The sequence below is a fragment of the Siniperca chuatsi genome, linkage group LG21, assembly GCF_020085105.1.
Source record: "Siniperca chuatsi isolate FFG_IHB_CAS linkage group LG21, ASM2008510v1, whole genome shotgun sequence".
In the NCBI taxonomy this organism is placed as follows: domain Eukaryota; kingdom Metazoa; phylum Chordata; class Actinopteri; order Centrarchiformes; family Sinipercidae; genus Siniperca; species Siniperca chuatsi.
The window spans coordinates 4,393,072-4,415,641 of record NC_058062.1 but is presented as its reverse complement, the minus strand read 5'-3'; the positions used below and the strand labels follow the sequence as shown (position 1 = coordinate 4,415,641).

Here is a 22,570-nt window from a genome sequence, read left to right as displayed (position 1 = left end):
CTATATGCTGACTTCAGTGGAGTGGTGACTGACACGTGGGTGTGTAGTTAATGAACTCTTCCTTTAATTTCAGGTACTGGATTAAAATATACTTTGGGATGTGCACACAGTCTTAACTGCGTCTCAGGCTGTGTATCATGATGAAGTCTAATGAAGTTAAGCATGTTATCTTAAATCTTAAACCTTTTAGGTGCCAACTAAAAAAAACACAGAACTACAGAAAGTAGTCTACATTCACATTCACAGTATATATGCCTTAAGGTAATTAAGCAGCAACGAGGTACATGTTTCAGCACTGGACTGCATCAGTGTCACTTCATAGTAGTAGTGAATGACCCATATTTGTAGACAGCCTGGTTCAATATTATCAATCAGCCAATAAGCACATATGTTATTTTAAATCTAACATCTAAATAAACACATACAGTATAAGAATACCACAGTACAAGATTAACTTGCTCAACAATTCATCCTTGTGAGCAGCAGCGTCGGAAAGGGTTAAAATCGTTTACTTACTGTATATGAAAGCATCAAAACCAAAATGGAAAAAATACTCCATTAGAAGTGCATTCAAAATGTGACTTCAGTAAAAGTAAACAAGTGTTAGCAGTAGAATGTACTCTTGTACTGTATCAGAAGTACTCATAGTGAAAATGGTTCCTTTCACTGTTGAATTATTGATGTGTTAACCTGTAAGCGGGATTTTAATGTTGTAGCTGGTCTAGGTGGCGCTGAGTCTGACTCCTTTATTGTACTGTTGGGGAGTTTGAAGTGAACACAGATGAAAACCACATATCATCATCATCATCATCACCTCTCATTAAAACTCTCTAGATACAAAAGTGGCTCCTGAAGCTAAAATAAGGCTGTGCTGTGTAGTCATCAAGGTAAAACATGGCCGAGATATGAGACTTTCTTTCTCACAACAGTGGTATTTAATTGAGCTCATTACATGTTTAACTTACGATTTTACTCTGCAAAGTAACTAGTAACTTTCTCCCAAAGTGGTAACACTCAAGTGCCAGCACCTCAGAACTGTACTTTAGTAAAGTTCTTTACTTTACCTTCAGTCTTAGCCCCAGTTTGTGCCCCTTTGTATTACTATTACGTTCAAGTCACAAAGCTCATTGTCTGGTTTTCTGAAAACTATATATCCTGTGGTCTTTGAAAAACCCAGAATGTCTTCTAACCTTCTGGATGAGAACATATATTCCGTCTGTTGCACCAAAAAAAAACGATGTTCAGCCGCTTTCTCAAGTTGTGACTGTGTTTGCTATCCAGGTAACTGGAAATGGCGTGTGCAAGCAAAATGTTGCGTTATTTTGTATGAAAATATGAATTATTGGAAAGTAACATCAATGTACTAATATAACCAATAATAGTATTTTTCCTTTTGATTCATGTTGTACAAATTGAGCAAGGAGATGTGTGATTTCAGGCTACCATCTCTGTTTGGATTAGAAAATACAGTCGCAACTTGAGAAAGAAGCTAAAAGTCTTTTTTATCGTGCAGCTGTTGGAATATTTTCTCATCCAGATGGTTCAAAGAGTCTTTGAGGATGCTGGAAATACTTTCAGAGCAGTGGTAAGTGTTGTTAAACGACCTTCTCGGTTTTTCAAAGATCGTTTTAGGGAAAATTGGATGCTCAGCTTTGCGATTGGAACGTAATGGTAATACATGAGAGGCACAAACTGGGGCTGCCTAAAACCTGGAGATGATGGCAAAATGTTGCATTTGCCCCTGTAGTACAGAAGCCAGTTATTACATTATCCCACACCCCAGTGCTCGAGACTGCTAATCATTTTGTAATTCCACTCAACATACAAGGGTTCCATCTCTATTTTCAGGCAGGAGTCACTGTTGGATGCCTCAGGCAGCAATGATGCCCCCCATGTTGTTAGCACCTATTTTTCTCTGTCACTACGCCTGAAAAATCAAAATGAAATAACAGATGTAGCAGTGCTGCACATTCTAACAGAGAGTGACTGGACGTTAAAGGGCCATATTACCTCACTGAGAGGAGATCAATATGGTGCTCACATCTGCAGAAACACACACACACACACACACACACACACAGATAGATAGAGGAACACATGGAGTGCTGTGATACATTCTACAGTAGATGAGTTCAGTGAGTTCGTCTGTGTGTGTAGACGTTGCCAAGAGAGAAAAATAGGAGCGAGGGATAGAGAGCAACAGCATGGCACAGAGAGAGAGAAAAAACCTGGTGATATGAAACACACAGAGACTAACAAATCAAGTCCATTTACATAGTGCTGCATACTAATAAGGTGGCTTCAAGAGTCTGTTTTAGATGATGTGTATTATGACAGGGGAAGATTGAGATGGATGAAGGGGGAGAGTGGCAGGATAAAGGCAAGTGAAAAGTGTAAGAGGTGAATGCCAGCGCAGTCGGGGAACAGACTGATTTGCATCATGTGTTTAGATGCAAGAAAGACAGACAGAGAGAGGAATCTAGAAAGTGTCTAGTATCGGTGGTCCATCTTTTACATGAATTAATCCCAGAATTATGATATCCTTTGGGCCCAGAACATGCCATCTGTACACAACAATTTCCGCCCTGATCCCTCCTCTTCCCTCTTTTCAAATAAGCGTCTTTCTTTCATTTCTTTCTCCATCCTCCCCCATTTCAGCCCTGTGTGCACATCAGCTCAGAAGCTTGTTATAGCCTATACACGCTGTACTTTGTAAATGCATTTTGGCTGGAAGAGGGTGTGAGGTAAGGCGCCTATTTGCTGCCGTGTGGGTAAACTGATCACTGTTAATACAGGGCAAAGATAACAGCAGCACCATGCATGCATCAGTGCCCTTTAATGGCCCGTTTGCACAAGCAATTTTGAAAACACACATGATTCGGCGCACACGTGGTCGTGTGCTCTGTATCATGTGTGTCACGCCACCATCACATGAGCAGAGTCGAAACGAGAGGACAGTCAGTGCATGGACGGGCGGTTGTGGTACAGTATGTGTGCACAGTCGTGTGTATGATCATGTGTTCAGTGCAGTGTTGTGATTACAGAAACAAAGACATCTTCTCAGCAAGGCAGATGATCACAGCTGAAAGTTAGACTCAGTCCAAGTGACTTGTACTTGATAATGTCACTCATCTTCTCTTTGTTGATTTGTTGCCATAGATACCGTTTATTTAGACTAAAGGCAACAGATTTTAATCATAACCATCACGTAGCTAACCTCACATTATACATAATTGGATTAAATTACACAAAATCACAACAATTTAACTGGACTGCTGTCAGATGGAAATATAAGACATTACACTGCGCTGGCCTAATTCCAGTTACTCTCATGCTTGTTTAACTTCCAGGCATTTGTTTTAATGACGGGCAAACATACAGCCAGTCGTGGTTATTGCGCAATTAAACCAATTTCAGGTGCAACACACGCAATAAACCTGGTTGTTAGATTTTATATCGAGGCCTGGTTTAAGACACCCGGCAGCCATTAACTAAGAGCACTGTGGAAGATATGGCAAAGATTATACTGTATGTGCTGTTTGTTTAGTGAGGCTTTTCCTCTTTCAGCCAAAATGTAGCTGCATGTCTGTACATGTTTGTTAAATGCAATGAAAATCTGTGAGATTGAGTGTGTGAGTTTGCTAATGAAATCAAGATTTGTCAAATTGTTCACTGTAGTTTATTGCACTGTGTGGGCTAACGGAAAATATTGGCAGTAAATCTCACAGTCCGCAGTCTTTTTGTTTGTTTTTATGTTTAGTGGCATAGGTTTCTAACTGGCCAAAGTTAGAAGAGGTAACCTCATGCTGAGATAGTTCCAGTCCAGTTACCATGGAGTTTGGTAACCAAATTTTCACTGATCATGACATCATTTGTTGGCTAAAATGTTTATTTAAAAAAAAATGTTTTACTGACAGTGCAGATTCAATGTAATAACAAAGACATGGAAACTTTCATTCCCCTGCTAGCTTTTTCTCCACCTGTAAAACCAACCAGCTAGGCCAACTTTATACCTGCTCGCTGAAGGCATTCTGGGAAATGAAGGAAGTCACCAATTCAAGTTGAAGCAGACAGAGCAGGTTGAGGGAAAGTGGGAAAGTACATTGCTTCATTATAAAATCATTTGTTGATGGAGTGAACCTTACAGTTTGATGAGTGTGTGTGTGTGTGTGTGTGTGTGTGTGTGTGTGTGTGTGTGTGATCATGACCTCATGTAGCAGCAGCAACAGCAGCAGTAGCAACATTGAGTCAATAACAGCGCCCTCTTGTGACCCTGCAGGAGTTTGCAGTGCTGACCAAAGAGCTGAACCTCTGCCGGGAACAGCTGCTGGAGAGAGAGGAGGAGATAGCAGAGCTGAAGGCAGAGAGGAACAACACACGAGTCAGTCCACTTCTATGTCTACACTGAATGCCTGTTTAACATCAGGTTCTTGTATTTATCTGGTCGTTATAGATACGAGGTACACTGTGAAGAGGTTGTATTGTATGTGAACCACATGTGTTTCCAGCTGCTGCTTGAACATCTGGAGTGCCTGGTGTCCCGTCATGAGCGTAGCCTGAGGATGACCGTGGTGAAGAGGCAGGCCCAGTCCCCAGCAGGGGTCTCCAGCGAGGTGGAGGTCCTAAAAGCCCTCAAGTCTCTGTTCGAGCACCACAAAGCTCTGGACGAGAAGGTGAGGGAAAGACTACGGGTGGCTTTGGAGCGGGTGACGACCCTAGAGGAAGAGCTGCAGTCCTCCTCTCAAGAGGTGAGTCCATGTTTCTGCGCTTGTTTGTTTTTTTCACGGGTTTCAGTGAGTTACTGATGGACTCTCCCCTAACGATTCTCCTCCGTGTTGTTTTAGGTTCTGTCTTTAAGGGAACAAATCAAACGACGGCAGCAAGGACTAGACAACGGCAAAGAGGTAATGGGATGTATATTCTTCTACAGTTTTCAGAAACGTTGCTGTGGTGTATAAAAGACAAGTAAGCAAAATGGTGAAGGCCTGAAGGTGGCGCTAAGGTGTTTTGGGGTGCTCAGTGTATACAAGGACGTGCAGACGTATGTTTACCTGCCTCCTAATAAAGAAGCCATCAAAGTTCGCCAACTTCTTCTCTCTGTCGTGTTTTCACTGGAGATATATTTTCCCACAATACTGTGTGATACACAACAGTAGATGCCGCAGAAAGAACTTGAAACTTCAAAGTCAGTTTATGGTACACACAAACAAATCACATTTCTCCAGTAGAGATGAGGAAGCTAGCTAACTCTAGCTAATGTATCACCATGTAAAATCCTAAACTATTACTGCTTTGACTTTCACCCTGATCAGTGACGGCCCTGTAGTGCGGTCAGAGTGGCTTTGCTACTAGCACTAAACACAAACACAATCCGAATTGAGGGTATAAAGATAGAACGTGTCATATGCTGTACAGATTGTAAAGCCCTTTAAGGCAAATTTGTGATGTCTGATATTGGACTATATAAACAGAAGTGACTACAGCTGAGGCTGATGGGAAAGTTATTAGTTTTGCAGGTATTTAGTCTGGTTCAAAGTGGTGAACTGAACTGGTGAACTTAAATCAGTACATTGAATGTAAAATCCAGTGCTGATCAGGTGCCACTGATTTCCAGAAACTGTTCCCATAGTTTACAGTATATTCTTAGATCAGTAATGTTGCAATATGGCTGCCAGCCATCAGCACTCAGCTCACTCCTATTGAGCCGCACTCCAGTCGGTCGGCGAGGAAGAAGTTATGCACCATCTTGGATTTTTTTATGGGTTGTAATGTAATGACTTGAATGGAATTCTCCTGTAAGACTAAGTTGTGTTTTTGTTACTTTACAACCACCTAACTTTATTTTTACTGATTGGTTGCTGAGAAGTTCACCATCCCTCCGGTTAGTCCATATTTTAAAAATGTTTCCGTGAACGTACCTCCTGAGCACTGAATGCCTCACTGAGGAACATGATACTGTATGCAACTTATCATAACCTTTATGGCCAAAGAACCTTGACATTTCTTGCGATGGCAGTAATAATTTAGATGAAATTGCAAGTGGAGTTGGGGTAGTTAGAAATGGAAGTGCTTTGTGAGTTTTTCTTCCAAAATACGTGTTCAGGCTAAAAAAATGTGTTTTGAAATCCGAAAATGACAGCACATTATGTGTAACCCACAACCCAAATATAACATGATCACTGCTTGCAATGTAATTAAAGTAAATCTTTTCTCTTCATTCAGCGGCTTCCCAACGGACCGTCCTCCATCTTGGATGACGCAGACATCGACAGACAGAGAGAGGGCGAGATAGAGCGACAGAGGTCAGAGCTGGGACAGCTGAAAGAGAGACTGGCTCTCATGTGCAGACAGGTACTTGATTCAGAGACACTCTTATGGTCTCTTATGCTTTCCCCAAAACATGCAAAATATCACAAGCCAGAGATGCTAAGGGACAGAAACTGATGTGTGCTCGTTCAGCCTTGTATCCCACACTGTCACTTCCCGTCAGGTTGGGGAGATCGAGGAGCAGCTGACGTCCGCCAGGAGGGAGCTGGCCCGATCGGAGGAGGCCAACCAGAAACTACAGAGGGATGTGAAAGAGGTGAGACTCACCGAGCTGTTGACAGACAATAAACCGCCACTATGTGTGTCCGTCGCAGTGGCTCAAAGAGTCTGTTTTGCTCAAACTCAGAAATATGTAACAGTTTGCTATGGTAACAAAGCCTACTTGGCAGCAGCGGCTGTTACTGTACACACAAGAGCCTCTACCCTGTAGCCATGGAGACAGTGCCATCGGTAGTGTTGCAGGTTTCTTCACATGGATGTGGCTCTGTTAATCAGTCAGTGCTGGTACTTGATTGAAAGGTGTGTGGAGCATGTTTGGATGAGAGGTAGTCGAGGCAGTTTACTCAGCAAACCTTTTTCCCAAAATGTCGTCTCCACGTCTAACTGCTTCTCCTCACTTGCTGCTCTTTTATCTTCCCGGTGTTTTCCCCTTTCTCCCCCTCTGTCTCTCAAGTCTTTCTAAGTGGGTGCTTCTGAAATCTGTCAAGAACAACTATTAACCAGTCATTATCATTCTCCAGAGCTAATAGCTGTTCAAGCCTAGTGAATTCCCTTTGATAAACACCTACTAAACTTGACATTTGCCCTATCTGACACTTTCTCTTTCTGGTCTTGTTTCCGTTCTATTTCTGCATCAGAATCTTTACATACATTTTTTTCCTTTAATTCTCCCAGGCGCTCTGTCAAAGGGAAGACATGGAAGAGAGAATCACCACATTAGAACGCAGGTTTGGGTTTTTCTCCGTGTCCATGGACTCTCATTGCCCTTCCCCAAAATGTGCTCCGCTCACGCATTCTGTCTGCTGGTTTGTTCTGGTTTGCAGGTACCTGAGTGCCCAGAGGGAGGCGACGTCTCTCCATGACATAAAAGATAAACTGGAGAACGAGTTGGCCAGCAAAGAGTCTCTCTACAGACAGGTCGGAAAAGTCTCTTTCATCCCTGTGTGTGTCCATGTTTCTGCTGTTGATTTGTAGCTTGGCCATGTTTCACATTGGCACACAGAGCGTGCCATCAATGCATTTTCTTTTCCCCCTGTGGCTTTAATCCTGTCTGCTGCCCCCGGCAGTCTTCTCTCGCTCTCCAGTTTCACCTCCACTCCCTGTTTTCTTGCAGAGCGAGGAGAAGAACCGGCAGCTTCAGGAGCGTCTGGATGATGCCAAACAGAAGCTGCAGCAAACGCTGCAGAGGGCCGAGACGCTGCCTGAGATCGAGGCCCAGCTCGCCCAGAGAGTGGCAGCACTCAACAAGGTATGTGTGTGTGTGTGTGTGTGTGTGTGTGTGTGTGTGTGTGTAAATGCCTGCAAGCATACCAGCCCTGTTGGTGCATTTCTGAGTTATCTGACAGGTTTGGAAAAGTGTCACAGACCTTTTTATTATGTATTATTATATTACTATTACAGTTTCATATAATGAAATTAAAAAAGCAATATTTTCACCGGACAGCAGCAATATGTGCATGCATGTGTGCACAAATCTGTTGGAATATGTTCCTGTGCACAGACACAATCACATGAGTGTGTGTGTGTGTGTGTGTGTGTGTGTGTGTGTGTGTGTGTATATTCACGCATGAGTGAAACGGAACATGAGATGTCAAATGACAGATGAATACTAAACATTTTCAGCAAGCGGTGCCAGTAATTCATAGGCAAACAATCTAAGATGAAAGCCAGCTCAGGGCACAGAGTCAGTGCAGCTATTTGATCCTCGGGCGCTCAGCACGTCAAGAACTGTATGCCGCATAAATTCTTTGTAACTGACTGATTTGATTGCTCATATGTTAACCTCTAGCATTCCTGTAAACACAATTTTCACTCATGCCAAAAACTACTTAGAGTACATTCACGCTCCTCACCTTAAGCAAACCTCTTTAATGGCTACACTTACATCTTACATGTTCAGGCAAGAGGGTGTCTGTGGAAGGATGAGAGTAATGCCCTGTAAAACACAGGCAAACAAACTTTTCTGTTACGCTGTGATCTGTACAGGCATGTAACTAATTGGTAGACTCAGTCAACAAGCTGTTTCCTTTGTGTTCATTTGTATCAGTGTCACAACATGGTTTGCGCTCTAACCCTGCTTCCTTCCTCTCCAATCATTCAGGCGGAGGAGCGTCATGGTAACTTTGAGGAGCGACTGCGACAGATGGAGGCGCAACTGGAGGAGAAGAACCAGGAGCTACAGAGGGTGAGTCATGCTTGCTTTTCCATCTCTCTTTCTCTGTTTTCATCCTCCCCCTCTTTCATGCCGTTCCTTTTGTCAGGCTTTACGCAGCACAAAGGCGCACTAATTTTCTAAACCCTCTATGGATCTTGCACATTGAGATAGAAATCTTTGTCTCTCACTCTCAGTCAAGCAGAATGCTTGTTATTAACTCTCCTCCCACCCTCACTTTTCTCTGTCCTCACACTCATTTTTTCTTCTCTTTCGCTCTCACCCGTCTCGCTCGCTCCCCCTCAGGCGAGGCAGAGGGAGAGGATGAACGATGAACACAACAAGCGTCTCTCCGACACAGTTGACAAGCTACTGTCTGAGTCCAACGAGAGGCTGCAGCTCCATCTGAAGGAGAGAATGGCCGCCCTTGAAGAAAAGGTGACCTGCTCAAGCTTAAGCGAGAATTCACAACATGTCTTCATTTTGATCTGAACCTCATAAAACTGCAACAGAAACTGTCTCATTCCCCTAATCAAGACCCTAAAGATGTGTCACTTTTCCCCAAATAAACTCCTGCTGTCAGGTATGTTCACTCACGTCTCTGCCCTCGAGGAAGTGACCGGTTAAAACTTGAGTAAATTCCAAAACTGTCTCCCAAACAGCAGTGAATCCTACATCCGTAACTGGTGGAAAGTAATTAAGTACTTACTTAAATGCTCTACTTAAGCACAGTTTTGAGGTAACTTTACTATACTTGAATATTTCCATTTCTTTATACTCAACTACATTTTGGAGGGAAATATTTTACTTTTTACTGCACTGCATTTATCTCACAGCTATAGTTACTGGTTACTTTAGAAATTAAAATTTTACATACAAAACATATAATGAAATTATAAAATATAATGCACTGATACAGATTAAACTTCCCAGCAGTCCAATGTCTAATATTTAAAATTAGCTCCACCTCAACCAACTGTAAAATGCTCCTTGCACAGTAATACTATGCAAATAATCCAAATATAGAGTACATTATAGCATAACACTCATATGGGGATTTTTCTGCATTTTACTTTTGATACTTTTAGTGCATTTAGTTAATACTACTTATATACTTTCACTTTTACTTGTAACTAAGTATTTGTGTGGTACTGCTACTTTTACTTAAGTAAAGGAAATGAATGATGAGTGAAAATTGGGTAAAACATCAAGAATACAATAATCTGAAATACGAATTTTAAAAACACCATCTGGAGCACAAACTATTCGCTGTTTGCTCCTGCTTCTGTTTTTTAACCTACTTACTTTAGTGCATTATCAGCACTTTTTTTCCACTTTATACCTAGTTTTCTCTATTTTTAATCACCGGAAGCATTTTCTGAGCAGTCAGCATCACAAAAGGAGCATGTTTAATTGCAGTGCTGATTAGTGTCCTTTTGCAGCAGTTAAACTTACTTTTGAAAGCTTGGGGACATAAAATGTGGGTGAAAATAGGCTTAAACCACTCTGCTCCTTTTAAGAAATCTGGGTAAAAAACGAAAGCTGTATTAGTAAACATTACTGTGCTGTGTGTAGTTTACTGATTTCTGGGTGTTACCCCTCACTGCCATTTGAAGCAAAGTTCTCCCGTGCAGCTTCAAACAACACCATCCCACTTTAAGACCAGTTTGCTAACCTTGCTGTCCAGTTTGAACACATCTTATTAAGAATATACTGTTGTTATTTTGCAGTAATAAAGTTTCTCATCCTTCCATCTCCAGAATGCCCTATCTGAGGAACTGGCTAACATGAAGAAACTCCAGGATGATCTCTTGGCAAACAAGGTGCCCGCGCTATTAGGCCTTATTCTTAATTGAATCTAGTAGACATATGTTCCTTTTTTCACCAACTCTGTCTCTTTTCCATTCCCAGGACCAGCTGATAGCAGAGCTGGAAAGGCTTCAGCTGGAGTTAGATCAGTTGAGAGCGAGGCCCGGGGGCTCTTATTCCAGGTTGGTGCCATTTAGACGTCCGCACCACAGAAAGAGTGAAACTCTAACCATTATTCTGTGTCTCCAGTGTGGCCTTGCCTGACTGTAAAGATGCCAGTGTTGTGTCTCTTGTTAGACATTGTAGATAAATCACTCCACATTGGAGGGGTTTAACACTGTCAGCACTCACAGGGCTAAAACAGTGTTGATATGTATACACACATTTATTGACTGGGTGCACAAACACACATGCATGATCCAACACTTGGAATTCTCATCTGCACGTCTTGACACTTTCTCTTATAGCCTTCTGTAATGTGTTAATTGGAATACGATGCACTTTTACACATTATATGAAGTAATATGTAGTATGTAATATTTAATAAGTAGTATGGATGTAATACATTCTGATTGTTTTTTATTTCAGCTCTTTAGTTTGTTCTTTTTTAATATTTCTGTACATATTTTAGTTTCGGTTTTGTCGGCTGTGTTATGTTTAAGTCCCTCACCTTGCTTGCTGTGTGTTTTTCTGTGTTGTACCATCTTACTGTAGTTGCCGCCATAATCTTATCACCCTGCAGGGATACTTCCCGATTCATCTTATCTCGCATCATCTTATCTTTCCCTCTCTCTCTCCAGTCGCTCTCTGCCAGGTAGCGCTCTGGAGTTAAGGTATTCCCACGGGGGCGGGTCCCTCCCTGCAGGCTCCACCACTCACTTGGATCCCTTCTGTAACGCCCCTACTGGGGGCGTGGTCAGGCGAAGTCACCGGGCCCGTTGGAGCTCCGCCCGAGAGGACTCGACCAAGGTGAGACTCTAACATCCCTATGACCGGACATAAAAACCCAGATTCATTTTCATCCATCTGCATTTTTTTCCCTACCTTACTTAAGTTATTATTTATGCACTTTATACCTCTTAGAAGCAGCAGTTCATCAGTATGTGTTACTTTTCTGTTAGACAACAAAAATTGGTCAAATATCCAACAATAACTTATACCTTAACATCAGGAAGTGGGAACAACTTGTTCCCTCAGTAAAGTCCCAATTTTCTCATCAATCTTTCTTGCAATAAAATCAGTTTTGTGGTTATCTTTCCACTTGAAAAAAGTATGTTTTTCTTGCATTTCTTATGGAAGCTAGTTAAGTGTAAGACGAGTTGACTAATTAACTCTAAGAGGTAGAAGAACAAGGAAAAATCAAAATCAGGTTGGGTCTAGTTTTTGGATTATTTAACTACATCTGTCACGTGCAGGTTGATGATATTACTTTCTTATTAAAGGGAACAATAAAAAAAATAACATAATGTAACATTTTATTATCATTAAAAACTTCAACACTACAGCCATGCTAGCAGCTCTGTTAGGCTGTACTTAGGCACAGTGATGCTTTTGAGCTAAATGCAAATTTTCAGCATGCTAATATGCTCACAGTGACAATGCTAACATGCTGATGTTTAGCAGCATAATGCTTACCATATTCGCAAGCTTAGTTTAATGTGTTAGCATGCTAACATTTTCTAATTAGCACTAAACACAAACAACAGCTGAGGCTGAGGGGAATGTCATTAGTTTTGCAGGCTGCAAAATGCTTAGTAATGCAGACAGAGCATTACCACCAACATTTGTCGCCCCCCAACATATCTGCCAGCTTTTTGCTTCCTTGACAGTAAAACTTAATAAAAATTAACGTGATATTACTTTTGCTTGCTTGTTAGCTAGCTAACTATCTACCATTCGCATTGTCGTTCATGGTACCAAATCTTTACAGACTGCTAAATGAACCCCTCCCCTTCCCCTTTGTCAGTGTGAATGCAAATAGCAAGTGTAAGTACAGAAGGGCGCGAATTGAGACACAGCACAGCATTAGTCTTGAAAGAGAGGTTGATGATGAGTAATTGTGATTGGAATCAGTTGATGAATGGGTTATAAGTCCTCTTGCTTGTTCTGTGTGTGCAGTACCCAGACTGGGAGAGCGGGGCTCTGCTGGGGACCGGGTTCGAGCCGGGCTTGGATGTGGGCTGTTCCGACGACGAGGACGATGGGGAGCCTCGGTTTGGCTCCGAGCTGTTGTCCCCCAGTGGACAGACTGACGTGCAGACCCTGGCCATCATGCTGCAGGAACAGCTGGAGGCCATCAATAAGGAGATCAAGTAAGGAAGGGCGGCAGTGCTCATCAGCTGGGAGGGAGGGAGCGGTTTCAGGGAAGTGAGAATGTTGGAAACACCTCTCTACATAATACAGACTGATACAACACCGCCACACACTACAGCTTCAAAAATAATCATGTCAACACCCCTGACACTGCTTGAAGAAAAACTGCAGTGGTGGAAGAAGTACTCAGATCCTTTTCTTGAGTAACAGTACCAATACCACAATGGAAGATAACTGCACACATTCAGACCTCTATTTAAGTAAAAGTACAGAAGTATAATCAGACAATTCGTCCAATCTGACCATCCGTCCGTCGCATTCTCGTGAACCCGATATCTCAGGAACACCTTGAGGGAATTTCTTCAAATTTGGCACAAATGTCCACTTGGACACAAGGCTGAACTGATTAGAATTTGGTGGTCAAAGGTCAAAGGTTACTGTGACCTCAAAATGATCTTGACAAACACATTTTTGGCCATAACTCGAGAATTGATGCAGTAATTGTGACAAGATGTTTAATGGGATACAACGATGAAGTGATGACATTTTTTAGGTCAAGTTCACTGTGACATCATAATGTCCAGGAAAAACACTTTTTTTGCCACCATAACTCAGGAACAGAAGGGGAGATTTCAATTCCATTTAGCCAAAAAATACACTTTATACCTTTTATTCAATTCCTTTCAGGTATTCACTACATATATTATGAGTCTGGACAGACATGGATGTAAACTGCAACTTGACTGGTTGGCGGACCACGGGGCGGTAATTCTAGTTACACTTTGTTTTTTGTACAGATTAACCAGACAAGATATAACATATGAATTAGTGAGCATAAGAGGTGCTGGTAGGCAGATTTTGTTCAGACAGACAGACTGGCTCTAGCTTCATATTTATCGTACAGACATGAGAGTCTCGTCGCTTGGCAAGAAAATGAATACAATTATTTTCCAAAATGTCTATCCTGATCTGTTCAGTGATGGATGAACTGCACATCAGTACAATATTTTAACTTTGTTATATTGTATTTAACAAAATCAGACTGATCCAGGAGGAGAAGGAGAACACAGAGTTGCGGGCCGAAGAAATCGAGAGCCGGGTCAGCGTGGCTTTGGACAGTCCGCCCATCCCTCCATCTTCCCTGGGGAGAGACAGCACAGGACGGGGCTTCATCCCCTCGTCCATCACATCCTCCACCCTGGCCTCCCCCTCTCCCCCCAGCTCTGGACACTCCACCCCTCGCCTGCCTCACTCCCCAGCCCGTGAGAGTGATAGACAGGTACCGATGGAATGAAGGAATACGTTTCTATTCCCGCCTGTGTTGACCTTTTTTTTTTATCTCGCCTCTGTATCCACCTCCCTGTTTATGCAAACAGCTCCTCCAGACAGTGAGTCATGTAAATAAAGCAGAAGTAAATCATGTAGACAGGGTCAGAGAAGTTCAGTTATTCTTCAACAGCATGTTAGATTGGGCAAGATTGACTCAAGTAACTTGTAGGGTGGTATGATGGTTGGTGCCAAACATACTGGTTCCAGTATTTTCGAAATGGGCGGATGGATTACAAAAGATGGTGCAATAAACAAAAACCATGTAGTCAGTGGTGATTGTGAAAGTGATAATGTTGATGTGGGAGTTCAGAATAGAATGGCAAGAATGGTTCAAGTTATGAAGCAGCATAAACAAAAAACAGTAATGGTTCATTAATGGAGCTCAAAAAACTCAACAGGAGGAAACCACAATGGCTTCCACTCCTGTCGAAAACAAAAATGTGATGTAAAGTTGGGTTATAGTGACCAAAATGAGACAGTAGAGAAGTGGTAAAAGGTCACCTGGTGTAGCTAGTCTCACTTTCTATTCATGGGGTAAAAATTCAGAGTAAAAAGGATTAATTAATGGATCCAGGATTATTATATTATATGTATTATATTGCCGTCCATGTTTGCTTTGGTACAAGAACACACGACAATTGGCATTCTGGCAGGATTTGCACCAGAATTCCAGTCATTCAGTGTGTTGTCTAGTGTATTTACTCAGTCATAAGTTTTATGCTCTTTCCTGACTGTCAAAGACAAATAATCTGCGCAAGTTGGTGGAAACAACCTTTATGTGTGGTATGTCCAGTCCAGGTTTCAGCTATTCTTCAGGTTTCTCCCACGCTTTAGTTTAGCATAAAGATTGGAAACAGAGGGAGCAGTAACTTCCTGAACTCTCCCCTGGTTTCCTGGCAGCAGCTCTCAGCCAAGAAATAGTTCAGCACGTAACCTCCCCAGAACGGCGAATTGTTGCTTTTACACGTCGTTTTTTTGTATGGATTAAACAAATCAGATATAATATGTTAGTGAGTTTTAGAGGTGCTGGTAGGCGGATTTTGTTACCTTTGGACAGAAACAGGCTAACTGTTTCCCCTGTGTCCAGTTCTTGTGTTAAGCTAAGCTAACCAGCTGCTGGATGTGATGGACAGATAGGAGTTTGGTATCAATCTCCCCATCTAACTCTCCACCAGAAAGTCTAGTTTCCTCATGTTTGAATGAGTTGTTGTTGGAATCTTTCATGGGGTTTTTTTGCCCTGTATTTCTTGACGTAGCTACCTAGCTAGCACACTTAGCTAGCTAACTAGTGTGAGAGGAGAAAGATTAATTAACACTAAAAACAAAAAGAATCAGGAAAAATCTGAATGAGGTGAGGTAGTTTTTGGATTCTTCAACTACATCTGTCAGGTTGAAGAGACTACATTTAACCATCACGTAAGAATAACAATAACAATTGCAATAATTTTCTCACGTTTCTTAATTGAGATAATAATCCATCAGTATGATGTGCTATTATCTTAAAATGATCCAGGAACATGACAGTAACTTATGTTCAGACCTCAGATCTCAACCCAAGAGAGACATTTTATTAGGTGGAATGAGATTTTTGTAGCCTGAATTTGACTGAATGAGTTTGTCTATTTAGCAGTAATAAAATGTAATTTCAAGCAGTCCAGGTCTCAATGATTGAGCTGTTCTATGAGAAATGTTTTTCATGGATCTTTTTACATTTAATCTTTCAGAACAACAAAGAAGATGATCGGTCCCTTGCTCTTCTTGACTCTACGCCTCCTTCCACTCCTCGTGCACTGCGCTTGGACAGGATGACCCTCACCCATCCAGGAGCAATGCTCGACGACCCCAGGGAGTTTCGAAGGTAAGGCAACCACACATTAAATATATCAAATACAATGCATTGATCTTTTCCCCCTTAGTGATTTCCTTTGTCCCTTCCAGTCTCTCGGCAGATGGCAGCAGCTCCAACAGCAGCCAAGATTCTCTCCACAAGTCTAGTAAGAAGAAAAGCATTAAGTCTTCCATCGGTCGGCTTTTTGGGAAGAAGGAGAAAGGAAGGATGGGCCAACCTGGGCGGGATGGATCTGCTTCTCTTGGTAAACAGATGGAGGATAAGGGAGGGATAAGACTGACTGTATATCAGTAATCCACACTGTCAGTATTTTCATGACATGTCAACATGCGTGAGCTGCTCTGGCTCAGTGATTCGAGGTATTCATATCTATATTATCTTTCATTCTTGTGACCTTTAACCTTACTGTTTCTCTTCCAGCATCTACACCCTCTGAAGACCTGGCCTCTGGAGACCCAATGGGCATGAACAAGACTGGGACTCTGGGTCCAGCAGATAAAGACCGCCGCAGCAAGAAGAAGTTTGTGAATTATGTCCCCTGTTTTGTTTCAATTTGGTTCTCAGATTATTATTTTGATCTCTCACTTGAATGGCACCAAATATGATTTACGTAACTCTTCCTCTCATTACCAGGCATGAGCTACTGGAAGAAGCATGTCGCCAAGGACTTCCCTTTGCATCTTGGGATGGACCCACTGTTGTATCTTGGTTGGAGGTACTGTGCAATCACAGAAACCTAAGGGATGGGAGATAGTAAATAAAGCAAAATTTGGTCCATATAACATATTTTCCTCATATTTTCTCCTTTATTTAACCTGTTGTCTGCCTCCTCCCAGCTGTGGGTGGGAATGCCAGCCTGGTACGTCGCAGCCTGTCGCGCCAACGTGAAGAGCGGCGCGATCATGGCCAACCTGTCGGACACAGAGATCCAGAGGGAGATCGGCATCAGTAACCCGCTTCACCGCCTCAAACTGCGGCTGGCCATCCAGGAGATGGTGTCCCTCACCAGCCCCTCTGCCCCGGCCAGCACTCGCTCTGTGAGCCTCTGTGACTGCACACACATTTAACATACTCATTCACCTGAAGGAAAAAAAGAGAAATTATGACCACAAATATGTTCATGTCATAAAAGAAACCCCAGTCTAGACAGCGTCACTATAGGATTTAAGGTAAAGAAGCCTTTAATTGGAGAACGCTAAGACCTTAAACATCTTCATATGTCAATTTATGCATTCATCAGGGTGTTGATACCTTTTTAATAACTTATTGAGGCCTACAGCATTCTCCATGCTGAGCAAACACTTTTTGCTGATAACACACATATGTCATCAGCAAAAAGTACATGTTGATGCAGATGTTTGTAGTTTTGAGATTTGTTGAAATGTTCATGATCCCTGTGGGGAAATTTGCAGCAGAAACTAGTAATAGGATACAAAAATAAAAATAAAATGTAATTGAGAGTATATGATATCAAATAGGGATGATTTAAAATAAGCAGATTTTGTGCAATGTTGGAAAGAAACGTGTGGGAAATGTGTGAAGTTGAAGGAGTGTAAGTTCCTGAGAGAAGGGGAAAAACAGATGCAGGAAAGTGTTAAATACAAAAGAACATGAAACGTATCGTGCATGTGATAAATGTCAAAAATAATAAAAGTATGACTCTATTTTCCAAAGGAGAATGATAGAAAACTGCACTAGTGATGATAAAGTTTCACCTATTTCACCTAGAAATAAAACTGGACAACAAAAGCTACATTTTCCCAAATTTTTCCTTCTCACACAGCCACAAAGATAAAACAGATGTTGAAAAGTGTAGTAAAACCGTTGCACGCACGTGTATTTGTGCTCCTGCTTTTTATGTGTCCTATTCCAAGGAAGAAAAAGTTAAGAGTAACCAAAAATCATATTCTACTGACCGAATACTGTCGATTTTGGAGTTTGGAACAAGTGCCAAATTTTGGTTTGGCTTGGCTTTCCCTATTCTTTGCTTGGCTTCGTATTTATTTACAGCAGGAATCATAATAATGAAATCTCGAAAATGATTAGTCACACAGTTCTGCTTAACAGATTTATCCTATCAGTTCACATAAACCAGTTGAACCTCTTGTTCATCAAAATCACCATGGCAATGAGAAAGCAGTCTGCTGTTGTGGTTAGCTGACATCTTGTGATGTGGCTTTTTTTTGGCACAGCAAAAATGTGCAAGTGTTGAGTCAGTACTTTAGGCAGGCAACGCAATATGTGGTGCTTTTTTATCTCACGGCTTCACTTTTCTCTTGTTCACATGACCACAGTCGACCAGTAACGTGTGGATGACCCACGCAGAGATGGAGTCTCTGAACGCCGCCACCAAGCCTCCGGTTAGTGCCCCTGCTGTCTAGTCTCTGTATGTTAAACCCTCTTTTATGTTTTTCATGATTATTTTTCTCAATTTTGAGTTTTATTTTAAGCTTCTCGTCTGGTCTGAATCATGTTGACGAGTCTCTCCCCTTCCTCCTCTTCCTCTCACTGTCTCTCTATTTCTCTTTTTGAATTTCTATCTCTGTATCTCTTGAAATCTCTTTATATCTCTTTCTTTGTGGGCGTAGGCCATAGTGTTGAGCATCTTCTTCTCTCCCTTGTTGCTGTTTCAGTGTGAACTGCTTCCAACTAATTACCCGTTCACTAACACACTATTCCTCCCTTTTGTCCTCTTTTCCTGCTGCTGCTGCTGCTGCTCCCTCCTCCTCTGCTTCTCCTCCATCATCTCTCCATCCGTCCACCCTGCTCTTGACCCCTGCTCCCCTTTCCCTCGCTACCTCCACATCACCCTCTCTGGCTCTGTCTCTCTCTGTCTGCCTCTTCTCTTCTCTCGCCGCTCCAGGAGCTGAAAGAGTTCAGCTGGGATCAGGTAAGGATCAACTGCGCTTTTTTGAAAAGTCAGAATTAACACAACATGATATTTATGTATTTGTCAGTCATTTTATCTCTAGTGAGACTAGAGTCATGAGCTGCTGACTTGCACAGATATCAAGCCGAGCATGAATCAGCATTAATCATCTGTGGATGTCCCCTTCAGATACTGGCCTATGGCGATATGAATCATGAGTGGGTGGGAAACGACTGGCTGCCCAGCCTGGGCCTGCCACAGTATCGCAGCTATTTCATGGAGTCCCTGGTGGATGCCCGCATGTTGGACCACCTGACCAAGAAGGAGCTGAGAGGACAGCTCAAAATGGTGGACAGCTTCCACAGGTAGAGCTGGGCGTCTGCGTACCTGCTCTCAACTCTTTCACAGCCATAACTCGTGCTGTTTTGTCACTTCTCGTGTTTTCACTCTCATTCTGTTCTGTTGACTCTCTGTCTCTTTGCGTCAGAGGCATGGGAAATATGAAGGTGTTAAAAGACATATAGGGAGTGCTCCTGTTGTTGTGACACTCTCACTGTTCAGGTGTGTGTCTCCAGGCCCTCTTTAAGTTCTATTTTAAGAGACTTGAGGGGTCAAAGGTGTTGGATTGTGTTAATGCTTTCTGAGTACATGTGAGAGTGGAAATACGCCCTCAGTTAACCTGCTTCGACTGCTCACCCTCTGGTTCTTTGACCTCTCCCAGGGTCAGTTTGCATTATGGCATCATGTGCCTGAAGCGTCTGAATTATGATCGCAAGGAGCTGGAAAGGAGGAGAGAGGAGAGCGTCCACCAGAACAAAGGTGAGCTCTTTATTTCTCTGCCATTATTTCACCATTAATGCCCCAGATGTGGGATGGTATTGTACATTTCTCTGACCCTGTTCACCCAACTAATTCCTCTATTCATGCCGTGCTATTGTCTTGTTCAAAGCATATCTAGTGATTACTATATAAACCCTTGCATCTACATACAGGTTAATTATTTACACGATTATTACTACTATTGATCTCTTATCAACCCATAATTCATCTTTTTATTATAACACATTATTATTATAGTATTATTATTATTATCTTGTTCTGTCACTTTATTAATATATTTGTCAATATTAAGTCATCACTTATAAGACACTCATATCAGACATTAACATTTTAACAAAAAACAAAGAACTATCCTTGTTCCAAAATAATCTGCCATATAATGAAAGCACATAAAAACTATCAATCATCCAGAAGAACTCATGTTTTTACTAAAAACATCCCTGAAATAATGATATATGAACTGTTTGCGCTGAACATCATGAATATTGATATATACACTGTAACCTGTTTTGAAAAATAAAGAATAAATCAGTCATACAAAATAGAGATTTCACCTCACTAATTCAGGGAGGAATACAGATATTTCTCTTTAGCAGCTTCTTAAGCATATTCACAAATCTGTTCCAAAGTCGAATCTTCTTACATTTATGTCTGATGCTTGGAGGTTCCCATCCCATATCACCACTGATGGTCAAAACTGGTGTTAGCTTATGAACTCCTCCCTGTAATGGACTGTGTTACAATTCACATGTTCACGAAATGCCCACATGTCAGAAGCATAATCTGAAACAGGACACACACAAGACCAATACAGTTGTGTGTAACTACATAATCCCAGATCCTGACATAGTTTGACTTTGTTCAGCACTGATCCCAGCGCTCTACCTGCTGAATGACCTAAAACACTATTGCTCCCCTTAAAAGTCAGATGCTGATCCAAAACAAAACCCTAATATTTTTTGGTCAGTATATGACAGCACTGTTGAACCAAGATTAATAGAAACTGCACTTCTTGCAACTGTGTAAAACTTGTGTTTTATCCTGGTTTACCACTAGAATCACTTCTAACACCATTCAACCACAGCATTAAGCATCTTCTGCAGATCTTTTTTCATGTTCTGCAAGTAAGATTATATCATCTGCATAAAGTAGTATCCCGAGAATCAAGTCATCTACTTTTAACTCCAGTTTACAAGATTTCATTTGAAGAGCTAAATCAGTAACACAAATAGAGAACAGTGTTTAGCCTTTGCTTCACACCACATTGTTACTGTATATAATTTTATTATAGTGGCAGTTGCAGTGCCATTTGTTTTACTGCTTTTAACTTTTAACAAGATCTTTTAAAGTTATGTAGACATAAAAAGAGGAAATAGCTTCCAAAACACAGTGAACCATAAAAATTATTTACTTTCTTTATCAGCTTTGGCATATCAAATAAAGTAAAACCCCACAAACTTAATAATGGCAAACAAAACCAACATTTCCTTTGATTTCCACTGTCTCCCACATTACTGGGAAATGTTTGGACCACCCCTTCATTATTGCCCCCCCCACTTAGAAGAGATTATAAACCACAGCTTTCTAGTGCAATTTGGCTGGATAATGATTACATAAATGTCAACACGCTCAATCATTAAACAAACCCAAATCTCTCGCTCTCCCACCACTGCGCCTGCGGGATACACATGTTGTACATTTACAGTGAGTTCATCTTGGCCGATTGCCTTACAGAAGAATTTCCCAAGTGAGGACATTTGTGAGTTTTGGGTTTGTCTGATGATGAGCTTGACCTGTGCAGTCCATGCAGGAACATTTCACTATTTGTCTTGATCACTCATCAATACTTCACAGGTAATTTAACCCCTTCAGAAGACCATTAATAAGCCCAATCAGTCCTGCATGTTTCATCCTGCTTAAACTTCAGGAAGTGACCAGAATATGAAGAAACCTGATCTTGCTTATAAAAACAGCGAGCAGACAGCTCACTGCAGATGGATGCCTCCTCTCCCTCCCTTCACCTTCTCCTTCTTTCCACCCAGATGTGATGGTGTGGTCCAATGAGCGTGTGATGTGCTGGGTGCAGACTCTCGGTCTGAAGGAGTACGCCGACAACCTCCGTGAGAGCGGCGTCCACGGGGCTCTGCTGGCTTTAGATGACACCTTTGACTACACTGACCTGGCCCTGCTGCTGCAAATCCCCAATCAGAACACACAGGTAATGGACAAGTAGTCAAAGGTCACTGATGAAAATGCTTTTCATATCTGCATCAGTAGTTTGTTCTACTTATGATGAGCAATTAGTGCTACAGGGATAGAAGAGTAGTTTCTAAGGGCAAATATTTTGGACTTAAAGAAACAAACATATACAAACATATTTTTATATTATTACATTTTGGGCATTCTTTCTGTTTTTTTCTTTATATTTGGGAGCTGACAGTGTAGAGAGACAGTAAATGTGGCGAGAGGTCCCAAGCCGAAATCAAATCATCGACGTTGCAGTTATGCGGTATGAACCCTAACCGCTAAGCTCCAGACAAGTTTTACCTCATATAACATTTCTCTGCTTTAAATAATCATTTGTGCCTGGTGTCGTTTTTCCACCAAAAAGTACAATTAACTGGTTGAAAATTCTTAAAATGACATCTACTTCTCCAGAATGTACATCTACTTCTCCAGAATGTACAATATGCAATTATTTTCTTTTCAAAAGTTTAACTGCTTCACACAAGATGTCTCCTAATTCACTGAAAATATGACCAGGAGACTTAAAGTTACCTCATCACACTTGTCTAAGTTGCATATTGGACCAGGATTGGCTACCAATCTAGTTGTGATGTCATAAAATCCTGCTCATACGTCC

The 22,570-nt window shown here is 41.6% G+C and overlaps 1 protein-coding gene across 1 annotated transcript in view; it reads left to right on the top strand.

The window, feature by feature from the left end:
* The window catches only part of ppfia3 (PTPRF interacting protein alpha 3), a 29,757-nt gene that overhangs the window by 2,711 nt on the left and 4,476 nt on the right, over positions 1-22,570 (top strand). Inside the window, exons 3-27 of the mRNA XM_044181896.1 lie at positions 4,280-4,381; positions 4,509-4,748; positions 4,845-4,904; positions 6,223-6,351; positions 6,491-6,583; positions 7,222-7,274; positions 7,371-7,464; positions 7,661-7,795; positions 8,648-8,731; positions 9,005-9,136; positions 10,459-10,521; positions 10,610-10,689; positions 11,308-11,476; positions 12,626-12,819; positions 13,862-14,099; positions 15,874-16,007; positions 16,088-16,242; positions 16,419-16,518; positions 16,632-16,713; positions 16,835-17,035; positions 18,293-18,358; positions 18,862-18,888; positions 19,057-19,232; positions 19,589-19,686; positions 21,750-21,925. Of these exons, the coding sequence (XP_044037831.1) occupies positions 4,280-4,381; positions 4,509-4,748; positions 4,845-4,904; positions 6,223-6,351; positions 6,491-6,583; positions 7,222-7,274; positions 7,371-7,464; positions 7,661-7,795; positions 8,648-8,731; positions 9,005-9,136; positions 10,459-10,521; positions 10,610-10,689; positions 11,308-11,476; positions 12,626-12,819; positions 13,862-14,099; positions 15,874-16,007; positions 16,088-16,242; positions 16,419-16,518; positions 16,632-16,713; positions 16,835-17,035; positions 18,293-18,358; positions 18,862-18,888; positions 19,057-19,232; positions 19,589-19,686; positions 21,750-21,925 (3,081 nt within the window). The remainder of the gene's footprint in view (positions 1-4,279; positions 4,382-4,508; positions 4,749-4,844; positions 4,905-6,222; positions 6,352-6,490; positions 6,584-7,221; positions 7,275-7,370; positions 7,465-7,660; positions 7,796-8,647; positions 8,732-9,004; positions 9,137-10,458; positions 10,522-10,609; positions 10,690-11,307; positions 11,477-12,625; positions 12,820-13,861; positions 14,100-15,873; positions 16,008-16,087; positions 16,243-16,418; positions 16,519-16,631; positions 16,714-16,834; positions 17,036-18,292; positions 18,359-18,861; positions 18,889-19,056; positions 19,233-19,588; positions 19,687-21,749; positions 21,926-22,570) is intronic.